The sequence below is a fragment of the Rhinolophus sinicus genome, chromosome 1 (genome assembly GCF_057876585.1).
Source record: "Rhinolophus sinicus isolate RSI-liver-muscle chromosome 1, RSI-T2T, whole genome shotgun sequence".
NCBI classification, from domain to species: domain Eukaryota; kingdom Metazoa; phylum Chordata; class Mammalia; order Chiroptera; family Rhinolophidae; genus Rhinolophus; species Rhinolophus sinicus.
In genome coordinates, this window is record NC_142501.1 from 139,566,203 (window position 1) to 139,580,059 (window position 13,857).

General features: G+C 41.7%; 1 protein-coding gene across 3 annotated transcripts in view; it reads left to right on the plus strand.

Moving 5' to 3' along the window:
• Nucleotides 1-489: 489 nt before the first annotated feature.
• The window catches only part of ATP8A1 (ATPase phospholipid transporting 8A1), a 213,703-nt gene continuing 200,335 nt past the window's right edge, over nt 490-13,857 (plus strand). Inside the window, exon 1 of one of the 3 annotated variants that reach the window (XM_019754167.3) lies at nt 490-790. In XM_019754167.3, the coding sequence (XP_019609726.2) occupies nt 742-790 (49 nt within the window). In that variant the 5' untranslated portion in view covers nt 490-741. The remainder of the gene's footprint in view (nt 791-13,857) is intronic. The other 2 variants (XM_019754168.3, XM_074324626.2) reach the window with 2 other exon arrangements.

Genomic DNA, 13,857 nt, shown 5'->3' on the forward strand with positions numbered 1-13,857 from the left:
CGGTGCAGGGAGGCTAGAATTCCACCCCGGCGGCGAACTCGCGGTCCCTTTCCACTCTCGGGGCTGGGACTTAACCCTTGGCATTCCCGCCCCTTTAGCCCTTCGCCTTCCCACTCAGACCCAGCCCCACTTTCCACACCCCGGGTGACTCCATTGTTTTTAAAAGCCAGAGGGCAATGAGAGGGGTTATTCAAGGATGCAGGAGCCAGAGCAACCCTTCCTCTCTCGCCAAGACTTGGGAGAGTCAGAAAGACGTTCAGGAAGGACTGGATAAGCCGGAGTCGAGGAGCGGAGTGACAACCCTGTGAGGAGGAGACAGATAGATGACAATTCTCCCCTCGCAGGGATGGTACGGTCCGGGGGGGCGGGGCGGAGGAGGTGCTCTACGGTCTCTCCCTGCCCCTCTCCCGCCTGGCTCGCCCGGCTGCCGCGAGAGCGTATGAGCGCCCGCCCCGGCGACCCCTCCCCTGGCGCTAGCGCCCGAGCTCCGCCCCTCGCCCGGCCGCCCCCTCCGCGGCTGCAGGCAGAGCTCACCCAGCTCTGCGGACGCCGCCACCTTAGTCGCCTCTTCCTCCTGCTGCAGGCGTGTGGGGCCGCGCCCCGCGGCTGCGCTGCCCTGGGTGGGCGGCGGGGCCCGCACGACTGCTGAGCGCTCGCTCGGCGGAGCCAGATCTTCCGCCTGCGCGGCGCAGTGACAGGTGCAGAGTCTGGGCTGAAGATCCACCTGCGGCCGTCGCCACGATGCCCACCATGCGGAGGACCGTGTCGGAGATCCGCTCCCGCGCGGAGGGTGAGTGGCTGCCGCAGCGCGGGACTGTGCGCGGTGGGGGGCGTCAGGGTAGCCGGGGTCCTGTGTGTGTGTGTGTGTGTGTGTGTGTGTGTGTGTGTGTGTGTGTGTCGGGGAAGAGATGCCTGTTCCACCTCTTCCCCCAGGCAACTGGCTGTCGCCCCTGGCAGACCCTTCTTCGTGTGGTGCCTCCAGTACACTCGCAGACCCCTTTCAAGCTCCAGAGCCCCAAGGCTTGCTTTACACTGCTGCGTGATCGTTTGGTCCCGTCGCCGAGCGCTCGAGCCCAGCCCACTTCCCTTCCCACTAGCTCATAAACCTCCCTGTCTCCACTGGACTTCCCCACCCTAGTGAACAGATTCCCATCCCTCCGCCCCCGCCGCCCACCTTTTTGTACATTACGGCTCGGGGAAAAGCGAGTTTGCCTTTCCCAGGCTGCAGGATCCTTTGATCTACAGCCCCTTGCCTCCCAGACCGCGAGGAGCCTTAATTGGGGTCGGGTGCTCAGCGGGTCCTGTGCGTTAAGGTCTCTGCAATTCTGCCTCCTGCCGCGGAGTCTCGTTTTTCATTTTTTCCTTTTGCCTGAAGCCCGCACTTCAGGCTGAGATGACTTTTTAGCAAGGTGGAAGCTGTTTCTTTTGCTTCAACCCGGGGCCAGCTGTTGAGTGGCTACGCTTGTCAGCAATGAGCAACAGATGCCCAGGGCAAGTAAGCTTTTGGAGGGCCGAGACTCTTCCTAAGGAGCCCGCAGCATCCTGCCTCGCAGGTAGCAGTCACCCGGTAAATAACCTTTCATTTTGCTCATGGCAAAGCCGAGATCGTACATATCTCGAGTTTTCTTTTGTTTTTCTCTCCCGTAAACCCATACTTGAACCTTGCAAAGGATGGAATAACATATTTTTGAGAACTAGTCTATGTTGCGGTAACCACCGATTCCTTCCCTTCCTCACACTTCACCCTTTAATGTGAGGCAGTTGGTAAATGTTAGGAAATAGTAGGTAAATGTTAGGAAAATGTTAGGAAATAGGATTTCAGGGGTTTGAGACAGGACATTGTATAATTTTTCCTCCTCAGAGTCCCCATGTAAAAAATGGGGGCACTGGGTTCTAATATCTGTGATTTTTCTGATGCTGCTTGGGAAATATTAAATGAAACTGCTCCGGGGAGGAGGCCACCCCAGAGTTAAAACTGACCTGTGTCCTACATAGGAAATTAGTACATACTTATTGTTATTTGTAATATAAGGAAAAAATATACAGGATATTAGAGTTTCAGATGCATAGCTGTTATAAAAATGTACATAGTAAAAATGTATTCTTTTTTTATACTTCTGAGTGAAATGAGTGAATTTTTCCTAATCACTCTTTGAGTGAGGTATACAGGTAATGAAAATATTAGTAGTTGGGATTGTTCTTTCAAACAATAACAATCGATGAGTCCTATGTTGTGGGACATAGGAAAGAGAGAAAAGAGACCAGAAAACAATGCAAAACCTGTGGCATGTGAGAGTATTTTATTACTGTTGCAAAAGCTACAGTATTGGTTTTGATTGGCATGTGTATTTTTCAAAGCATTTTCACAAAGATTACCTCACGGAACATTACAACACTCCTGGAGGAGGGCGAAGGTGGGGCCACCTGATAGTTGAGGAAACTGTGGCACAAGTGGTTTCAGTACTTGGCCAAGGTCAAGTAGCTAGTGCAGTGATATATTTGGATTAAGAGCTTTGGGAAAACAAGGACTGTTTCTTATTTAATCTTTGTATTCCCTGTGCATCCAGCATATTTCGAGGGAATAGTGGCACTTGGTAAATGACACTTCCCTCCCATGTTGGTTGCTTTCTGTTTATTATGTGCTCAGCATTGTGCTCTGGTCTGTGGTGAGGATGACATAGATAATGACTGTGGGTTGGCACCGTGGCTCATTGCCTGCTCTGCCCACACTTGTCTTTCCTAAGGAGTATTCTCCTTGGACAGCTCCCACTGCCTAAAGGGGCTTGTTCTGAACTGCAGCACCTTTGGCCTTGGCTGATGGCACCAGGGTAGGCTCCTGACCCAAGGGCAGACAATCTGTGGGTGGCTCAGACACTTGTAACCTTGTGGGTTGGCTCCAAAAGATCCTCTGTTGGTGATCATCTCTCTCATGGGATGAGTTAAGCTGGGAGACTTAGAGTGAAAATTGAAAGTAGAAAGAGACACAGGTGAACGGGCTGCTAGAGGAGAGAATGGCTGGCTGTATTAGGTCATGCAAATGCTGCTGCTTTAAGGAAGCAGAAGCTACCAGTATGAGTGAACAGAAAGATAGGAGAGAGAGGGGATTAGATGGAGAGACTTGGGCAGAGAGAGACAGATGCTGAGAGGGTGGCCAGACCCTGAGCACCCCTCCCCTCTTTCCCTCCCTCCTTTCTTCCCTCCCTGAGTTTTCTAGTCCCAGTTCCCAAATAGAGTTAAAATAGGCCCCCCTTTTTTCCTCCTTGAAGTGACTTGAATGGGTTTCTGTTTCCTGATCCAGGTTGGCCAGATAGATGCATGACTATCCTGCGCGCAAGTTATTTACAACCAAACTGGGGAGAAAAGGCATGAAATAAGGACGACGTAGTCCATGAGGGGATATTACTTGAACATTGCGCTCGCTCTGGGTGACGTAGGACATAAGAGTATGAGGCCTGCCAAGAGAACACTTCATTGAGGAAGGACTTGCGATGAGTGCTCATACACGGAGCTTCTCAAACTTTAAGATATACCTGAGTCACCTGGGGGTCTGGTTAGATGCAGATTCTAGAGCAGAGATTCTGCTGTGGGGCTGGAGTTGCTGCGTTTCCTACAAGCTCATGGGTAATGCAGATGCTGGCCGGCAGGTCACCGTTTGAGTAGCAGGTTTCTAACGGATATTGCCATCTTTTTCAGTAGTTGGGACGGTGTTGAAAGTAGAGCAAAACCAATTGAAAAAAAGGTCAAAATGAACATGGCTTATTTGCAAGTTCTTAAGGAAATTGGCCAGGAGCAGAGGGAAATTTGGAAGAGGGAGTGGGATGGAAATTTGGGTAGGTGAGGTACTGCGACGTTACAGAGCATTTTCAATGCCAAGATGTGTCATTTGGCTGGAGAATCCAATATTTTAGGAGGATCTTATAGTTTGTCTAATCCAATTTTATCATTCAAGCATAAAAGGGCCAGTTAGGAGCCAAATCCCCAAAGAAGTGTTTTACAAAGATTAGTATGGAAGTATGTTGGATGGCTTGGAGAGTATGACACTGTAGATAGACTCTTTTGTAAAAAAGAAAAAGAAAAGAAAAAAAAAAAAAAAAAAGAAAGAAAGGTCTAAAAATGATAAAGGCCAGAATTAGTATCAGAGTGAAACAGTGAGAATGGGAAGGGAGCAAGCAGAAATATTTCTGAATAAATCATTAACTTGTTTAACAGGTATCTATTGAATGCCTACCAGTGAGCAGCGTACAAAAAGCCCAACCCTGGAGGTACTCTCTAATTCTAGTGAGGTGAGAGAAAAAGCGAACACAGTAAATTAGTAAATTATAGAATTTGTTATGTGGTAAGTGCTGTGGAAAAAGTAAAGAGAAGGTACGATGCTTAAGGTTGGTGGATGCATTGCAATTTTAAGTAGGTTGGTTAGGCGAGCCTTCATTGAAAAGGTGAAGGAGGGGATGTGGGGGAAGGGTGTTCCAAGCAGAAGGAACCACCAGGGTAAAGACTTCAAGGCAAGAAATAGTCAGGAATGTTAAAAGAACTGTGAGGGGGAAAATAGTAGAAAATGAGGTCACAAAGGTTACATCATAGGACATTGAGGTATAGTGAATAGATGCAGGAGACATGAAAATAATAGGAGAGTCTCAAGCAGTAATTTCAAATTTTAATGTTTACAGTATCTCAGGTATCTCATTAAAACTGCAGTTTCCTGGGCTGACTCACGAAGATTCTGTTCAGCCGATCATTTTTTGAGGAACACTATAGTCTTGAAACTGATTGGGAAAATATATTAAAAGATAAGGTAATTGAGAAGGAGGGTCAACACAATAAGAGATGTGAATTCCAATTTTGAGCTAATTATGGGACATCCAAATGGACATATTTTGAAGATACTTAGAAATTTGGAGGTTAGAGGTGGTAAAGATCAAACAAGAATCTTGAGTTCAGAGGTAACAGTTGAAACCCTGATAGTAGATCAATTTGCCAGAAACCAAGAGTAGGTGAAGCTGAAGGCGAAGAATTTTAGATCTCTTCACTTCAACCCTAAGTCTAATGGGTCTCTGAATACAGCATTACGATGCTAGAAACATGAACTGAAACAATAGTGATTTTACAGAGTAGTTTTTCTCTTTCTTGTAAAACTAATATGGAGGTAGGCAGTACCCACTCCATAAATTCATAAGGGACATTGGCTCCTTAGGGCTTTCTGCTTCACCATCCTGAGTGTATAACTGCCTAAAGTCATAACGTGGTCTCTGGGGTTCCAGCCTTTGTGTAGGAGTTCCAGGTAGGAAAAAAGGAGAGGGTGAGAGACCAAAGGGTTTTCCTTGAAGTACTACACAAAGACTAATGTTTATTTTGCATTGGCTCCCATATGTAAGGCACGCAGGGAAATGGAGTTTTCTAGCTGGGCCCATTACTCAGTGTTTTATTACTACAGGAAAGGGGAAGAATGGTTATCAGGTAAGCAACTAACAGGCTCAGTCACCATCAGGTACTCAGATTATCAAAGGCTTTCGTTTGAATAAAAGAAGTATTCTAGAGCTCATATTTATAAAATAATAAGCATTCAATTGTTCAAAAGTAAGGAAATGCACCCCAAACACATACCTATTCAATTATTTGCATTTTCTTCTGCTGAAGGTTATAATGCTAAAACGTAAGACCTTCATCTGATTATGGCAAACGTGCTAAGTGATCAATTTAGCAGTTGTTTCAGAGATTGCTGTTCTAAACTGGTCTGTATAAATGGCAGCTTTAAAGTTTGTAGTTAAAGAGAATACTATGTTTCATTTACTTAAAAGGTAACAAAAGACTCATTAAAGTATTTCTGTAAGAATTGTTAAAGAGAAAACTTTAGGAGGCTACTTCATTTATCCAGATAAAAGCTAAGATTCTTTGTTCATGTAACAAGCATGTATTATGCACCTGCTGTGTGCCAGCTAGTGGGGTGGTGAGACAAAAAGTTGTGGTGTGTGAAGGAGATCCCAGAGGAAACATGGCGATGAGTTAAAGATTTATAACTGGCATGGCCCTATGACAGAGAGGGTATGTGAGTTTAGTGGTATTCTTCTTGTAATCAACATTTGAGAATCTGCAATGCATGTCATTTTGCCTTGTGTAAGTCTTGGGATTTAGGTGTGTGGGATAACTAAATTATTTTAGGTTTTCTAATCTGTAGTGCGTTATTCATTTTTTCATTATATGTCATTTCAAAAACAGTGAGAATTGAATCATGTGCTTCCCTTACAGCCATAGGAAAGTTTGCATAGATCAGAGTATACTTTTGAAGTTGGTGATGTTTGCTGCCTGGGTCTCTGTCCACATAATTTCATTATTGTCATTCAGGCATCAGTTTTGTCACTCCTTACAGGAGCCCACATCTTTCAATGCTCTCATCCTCTGGATAGTAAGGTCCCTACAGGCAGGGATTTTTGTCTGTGTTCTTTTCTGATATGTTCCTCCCACTGAGGACATTGTCTGGCACATAGTAGGAGCACAGATATCGTTTGAATGAATAAATGAATCTTATAACCTAGACAAGACCTAGAGACACATTATAATCAGACCTACTTGATACTCTCCTCCTGGAGCCTGAGCTCCACAAAGGGAACAATTTTTCTGTGATGGGTTCATTGTTGTACGCTCTGTCTTTACAGCTTTGCCGGCCTCACAGTCGCCCTCCATGATGGTCAGATAAATGGGTAACTCCGACCTTTGTTTTTAATGGAAGAATCTAACTTTGTTCTCTTGATTGTAGAAGAAACACCTGCTCATTGGAAAAACTCAGTACAAAAAAGGTGTCAAGAAAGGAAAAATCACCCCAAACTGTGCCATCCAAATATAACCATTGTTAACATTTTAATGTATACTCGTATCCCTTCCAACTGTTTTCCAGGAGAGAAGAGTATTTATTTGTTGAGAAAGATGAGATCATACTCCACATTATTTTCATCTTTTTTCCACTCTTAGTATTGCATAGACATCCTTGCCTATCAAATAGAGATTTATGTAAACTCCATGAAAAGGATAGGATTTTTAAGTATACTTTTCTAGTTTTATTGAGATAATTGATACATAATAATGTAGTAGTTCCAGGTGTAAAACATAAAGTTTTGATATATGCATATTTGCAAAATGACCACCACGATAAGTTTAGTTACTACCCATCACCTCACATAGTTACAAAATGTTTTTCCTTGTGATGAAAACTGAAGATTTACTCTCCTAGCAACTTTCAAATGTACAATACAGTATTATTAACTACAGTCACCTGTTGTACATTGCATCCCACACCTTATAGCTGGAAGTTTGTACCTTTGGACCACCTTCACCTATGGGAAGGGATTTTTGTCTACTGGCAGGACTTACATCCTCAGTGCCTAGAGCAGCACCTCGCACTTGGGAGGGCCTCAGTGATTATTTGTTGAATGCATAGATCATTAATTTGATGGCAACTTAGAATTTTTGTGTTCATGTATAATAATTGACTAAAGAATCCTCAATAAGTGGACACACAGTTCATTTCAGTCTTTTTTTTAAAATCACTTTTGAATAGCCTTGTGGGGACAGAGCCCCAGAAAGCAGTTTCCAGGCTCTCGGCCTCACATAGAAAGGTGCTGGCTCAGGTAGTAAACAGCCATCAACTGTGATTGGATGGCCATCAGCTGTAGCTAGTTGGCCATCAGCTGTAACCAGTGAGCCATTGGCCACTAATATAACTGCTGTGGCGACGCTAGCAAAAAATGGGGGCTAGCAAGAAGATGGTGGCTGAGCTAGCAAGAGAGGATTGCAGAGAGGTAGATGCCGCCAGAGAGAATATAGTGGTATGACTGCCCTACTTATGGCTCCGTGGGTGTTCCTTTTTGGCCTCACCGTATCCTGCGTTCTCTTGTGGGGAGCGGGAGCTGAGACCCCGCCAGACGCCCTGCATGACAAGCCTCTTTATACATCTTTGTATACTTTTCTGATTATTTCTTTGTAAAAAGCCCCAGGAAAAGGGATTGCTGGGTCAAAAGTATGTACCCTTTAAATGATTGTTCATACGTATTTCAAAATTGCTGGAAAGAAAATACCAGGTTACACTCCCAGTGAAAGCGAACATTTCTCTAGCCTTTCTCCAGCCTTGTCTTTTATCCTTAGGACTCTACAGGGCAAAATGTGAATGTTTGAATATATATTGCTTTGCTTATTAGCTTGAATACATTTTAATAAATATAATGATTATTTTTTTCTGAATTGTTTACTCATGTTACTTTATGAAGTTTGTTTCATTTGAAATTTTAAGAGCTTCTCATGTTGAAGATAAGAACTCTTCTCTGTTTATAGTTTACCTTTTAACTTTTTTATAGTATTCTCACATGCATGTAATTTTATGAACTATAGTCTTTTTTCTTTCCCTTAAAATTGCTGTTTTCATGTCATATTTCTCATTTCAAGTAAATGATCATTTTTCACTTGTTTTTCTTCTCGTCCTTTCAGGTTTCATTTTAAATAGTTACATTTGTAATTTCTGTGTGATTTATTTTGTTGTGAGATGTGAGGTAGGGATCTAATTTTACCTTTCTCAAATTATTATCCACTTGACATGATGACTTTATCTTTAATAATCCATTCTTCCCCTACTGATTTGAGGCACTTCTTTATATACCAAATTTACATATATAATTAATCATTTCTGGATTTCGTCTCTCTTTTCCCCTCTGCTCCCTCCCTTGCATTTTGATTTGTCTCTTTTGGCCCCTACTATCTAATTCCTCTACTGCAATTAATACGTTGTGTACGGATCACGAGAATCTTCACGAGGGATTTAAACCACGCCGTACGCAACGTGTTAATAACAAAAATATCCCAACAGTGGTCCTAGTCTAAATGCTCTTTCTCTGATTTTTTTCTGGGTATTTTCATGTTTATTTTTTCACTTGAACCAGTGAATGCATCATTGAATCAAGTTAAAAAATGTATTGGGATATTGATTGGGATTTGAAATTTAAGTCTATAAATGTGGATTGCAAGAATCGACATATTTCATCTATTGAATCATTTAAGCTTAGTTTTTCTATTTGGTGGTATTTCTTTTATGTGCTGGGGAGAGGTTTCTTCAAATAAACCCTGCCCATTTTAATGATTTGTCCCTATATGGTTTATATTTTATGAAGATATTGTGAATGTAATCCTTTCTAAAGTTACATGTTCTTGTTTGTAACTGTTAGCACAGGTAAGGTAGAAGCTGTTGATTTTGAAACCATCAGACTGAATTCTTTCATTTTAAATAGTTTTTCAGTTAAGTTTCATCACTGTAGGTTTAAAAATTATGTCATAAAGCAAAGTATTTTTAAAGAAGGTTTTCCGTAAATCAGACTTGACCAGGTATATTTTATAGTTATATTATTTTTTCAGCAAGATTGGTTCACTTTTATCTGTGGAAATATTGTGGACTCTGGTTCCAACTTACCACTTTTAAGGTTTCACAAAGTAGCCCTTACAGAATAGCTAAGATATTGTTCTTTTTTATGCTTTCTGCTAGGGGTAAAAGTCAGAATTTAGACCAACTGGGATTTAATTAATGGTTTCTTTCATGCTATGTACTTATAACACATTGGCACTCATATTTTTTATCCACACTAAAAAAAATAAAATGTGAACCACAAATGCTGGACACAGGCATAGTTTTAAATAGTAGCAACATTTTAAAAAATAAAAAGCAGCTAGTATTAATTTTAATAATATTTCACCTAACATATATCCAAAATACTGTTTCATCATACTATTGATATAAAAATTAATAATGAGATATTAGGTTGTTGCAAAAGTAGTTGCGGTTTTTGCAATTATTTTTACCCAGTTAAACCGCAGTTACTTTGGCACCAACCTAATAGTTTGCATTCATGTTCTTTACTGATTTTTCTAAATCTGCTGTATATTTTATATTTACAGTACATCTCAATTTGGACTAGTCCCATTTCATATGCACACTGGCCACATGTGGCTGTTGGCTGCCATACTGGACAGCACAGCTGTGGATTGTACCTCTAGCCTGGGTTCTGTGTTAGGATTTCCTAGTGTTTTTCAAAATCTAAAAATCTATAGTGGAAATCATAGCTTATTAAAAATACAGCTATGGATATTCGTAAGTAGAAATGTAAGCCTTCAACTTGCTTCCTTACAACAGAAGGCAATCACAAATGTCCTCATAAAACTTCACACATTATGTTAGTGCTTAGATAATGCTGCTTTTGTTAAGGCCCTTGTGGCAATTTAGAGGTTTTATGTAAGTACATCATGGCATCTTTTGAAGCCTGTTGTTTTTGTTCCCATTTAAAAAAAAATCCCCTTTAAATAAGTTGGATAAGCAAAAACCATCCTGCCCTACTTCCTATTAGTTTTTTTTAAAATGTTAATATGAATCTGTATACATAGTAACTTGGAGAAGTATGCTTTTATATACAATGTTGCCATCACTTGGTTGACCTATATACAATGCTGCCATCACTTGGCTTCATGGGTTATTTACACAGCTAACTGGGCTGTATAAAGGGAAGTGTGGATTTTGAATTGAGCCTCTGTTCATTGTTTTGTGTGAGCCACCTTTGAAGATGACTGAACTTGATTCATCTGGGGCTGTGCTTAATGGGATAGGGTTAGTCAGGTGACAGTTTAAGCAGAGACTGTTACTAAGAAGGCCAAAGCCAACCTAGGCTCTGGACCAAGAAACCATTTTAGTGGGCCAGACCTATTCAGAATACAAGATTGGCTTTCGTGAGTGAAGCAAGCAAGCAAGCGGTGGTATGCAGCGGTGAATCAGAGAAGTGGATCGTCCTGACACCAAGCTATAACAATTGAGCTTCTGTAATTGGCTTAGATCCCTGTGACTAACTTTGATCCTAATGTAAAGCCAATTTGGTGTCAAAGACATCTTCCAAGTCTGCAGCCCATCTTTTCCCCTCATCCCTCCCTCATCCCATGTAGATTTAGCCCTGCCCCATTCTTGAAAAACCTTGGAGATGTTTTAAGGACTCAGCACTCTAAGGATGTGTAATGAATCACCCTGTCATCATTTCTCTGACCCTGAGTGCCTGTCACATAGAGCTCCAGGACGGAGGGCCCTGCCTCGCTCTGGGACAGGAGGCCCTGGTCCCTGACCCCAGCTTGGACTCGAGGGCCCTGCACTTGTGAACAGTCCTGATGCCATGCCCCTGCGGCCAAAGTTCTGAATATCATTTGCTAGAACTTTCTGCACTGATGCTCTTGGCCAGCTCGTCTGGACAAACTTGTTGCCCCACATGGGAGGTCTGTGGTTCTGAGTGCACCTGCTTGCTGTCTGAGACCACATTTTCTGGACCCCTTGCTCTGCCACTGTATTCTTATCCTAATGGCTGCTGACTAGTCGACCCTTTCCAGTCCCCTTCCAGTCTTTCTCAGTGCTCCTCTCCTCTCCTCTCCTCTCCTCTCCTCTCCCCTCCCCTCCCCTCCCCTCCCCTCCCCTCCCCTCCCCTCCCCTCCCCTCCCCTCCCCTTCCTTCCCCTCCCCTCTCCTGCCATGTTCTATCTCTAACCAAAGAAATGAAACCAATCTCTTCACATAGATTTTACCCAAATTGACCTTAAGCTTAAGTCGAGTTCAGTCCACTCCACCATTAAATCCAGAATGGTTGTGATACATGTTCTCAGGTGGATGGAGACTCAACTTTCGTAACTTTGTTTCTCATAATTTTGAGTAATGGTTAGAGAAATGATGTGAACAAAAATGACTCTACTGTCTTTAATGCAAATGGTTTCCCATGTGGCCAGAGCAGTGGGAGACTTGTGTAATGTGGATTATCTATACAGCCATGTTTGTACCTCCGCACTCAGTGGTGCTCAACCCTGGCTGCACAGTGAATCAAATGGGGGAGCTTCAAACAGTGCTGGTGCCTGGACCCATCCCAGACCCATGGAATCAATCAGTCTGGTCCATTGGGCATATGGACCAAGCACTGACATTTTATCTCCCAGGCAATTCTAATGTACAACAGTGTTGAAAAACATCCTTGAATTTATAGTACTTTCTTGCCAAGAGAAGGAGGAGGAGGGTGTATAAAGTCTAGTAGATTGCCAACCAAGAAACCAAAAGCATATAGATATTTTTGGTAAATTTTTTGTCTGTTGCCCAGTTACTTAATGGGTCTAATTATACTTCTATATAACCATATATATATATATATATATATATATATATATATATATATATATATATATATAATTGTTTTATTGGGGAATATTGGGGAACAGTGTGTTTTTCCAGGACCCATCAGCTCCAGGTCAAGTCATTGTTTTCAGTCTAATTCTGGAGGGCTCACTGTCCCATGTGGGAATCGAACCGGCGACCTTGGTGTTATGAGCATCATGCTCTAAACAACTGAGCCAACTGGCTGCCCCTAATTATAGTACTTCCCTTAATTTCCCTTCTCAGAAATGTTAAAGTTCATGTGCTGATAACTCAGTTATTAAGTCTGGAGGACTTACCTTATAATTTTGAATTAAACATTCAGTTCAGCACAACCAAATGAAGAGTAAACACATTTGTTTTTATTTTTAGCTGGTGTTATGGGAGCTTGAAAAATATGAGCCTTTTTGTCGTGTCATTACTAGTTTTTTTGCTAACCTACTTACTTTGAGTATGGTATAGTAATTAATTTCTTTATTCATCTTATATTTGTAGTCCACGTATGTAGTTTTTGTACCTGGAAGATAGACTTCAAGACTGTAAAAGTCTCTGAAACTTTGGCAGCAACGTTTTCAAGGGGTTTATTTTCTTTGTGTTACAATTATTTATTTATCCCACCATGATGTTAAACACATTGTTTCTATGCATTAACCTGTCTTTTACAGGTTAATGTATAGAAAATTAAAATTGACCACAAGTCCCAGTTTACCTACCTTCCCTGGATACTGTGATGAAACTCATTTTTGAGACTCTTAGTTTAACCAGTGTGATTTCTCTGTGGCCTCGTGCTTGGGTGCTGGGTGTCTGGCTTCAGGACGAGATGATGGTTATTTCAAACTCTGAGGTTTAGAAAGGAAGCACCACAGTACCATAGATGGTGTGCACTGTGTTCAGCCATTGTTTTTTTTGTTTTGTTTTTTCTTATAGTTCTCTTCTGTCCTTTTTGTTTCTGCATTTAAACTTGGCTTTTTTAGGTGATAATGAGATTTGTGCTCTACAGACGAGTTTTAAAAAGTCAAAATTTGACATAGGAGGGGAGGGAAAGTTCTGAATTGTTGGCTCAATTTAACCCCCAGATGGCTACTTATTGTTTAAAGTTCAATGGAAAAATCATTAACACAAGTTGGCCTTTTGTTGACTTCCAAGTGATTATAATTAACAAAGAATAAAAAAGCTCTCTTAATTTCCCGAGGTACCAAGTTGAAGCTCCCTTGATCTTAAGTCACTTTCCCTGTGCAATTTATCCTTTTGGTTGGTGAACTGCTCTCCTGTGTGTTTTCATTTTAACTAAGTCTAAGTATCAAGGTCTTTGATATGAATTGGTAGTTTACTTTAAAAGATGTTAGACATTTTTTCATATGTTCAGCTGGACTTGTCCTTTTTCCTTTTAAATTGCTTTGATGCAAACTAGAATCACCATCTTTATTGTTTATACTTCATATGCTTTGAGTCTATGAGGAACCAGTCTATTTGACATAGTAGTAGTCATGTAAAAAAGTAAAGCGCTTTTGTTCTGTGACACAACAACAGAACTTGAGACTATAACTCACTTAGTGCTCTCTCCACTCTCCTCAGCATCTTTAGCTAATGCCCTTATAAATAATTGACTTGAGAGAAAATGAAATGAGGCACCTGGGGCTCCCAGGAGGCCTGGAGTGATGT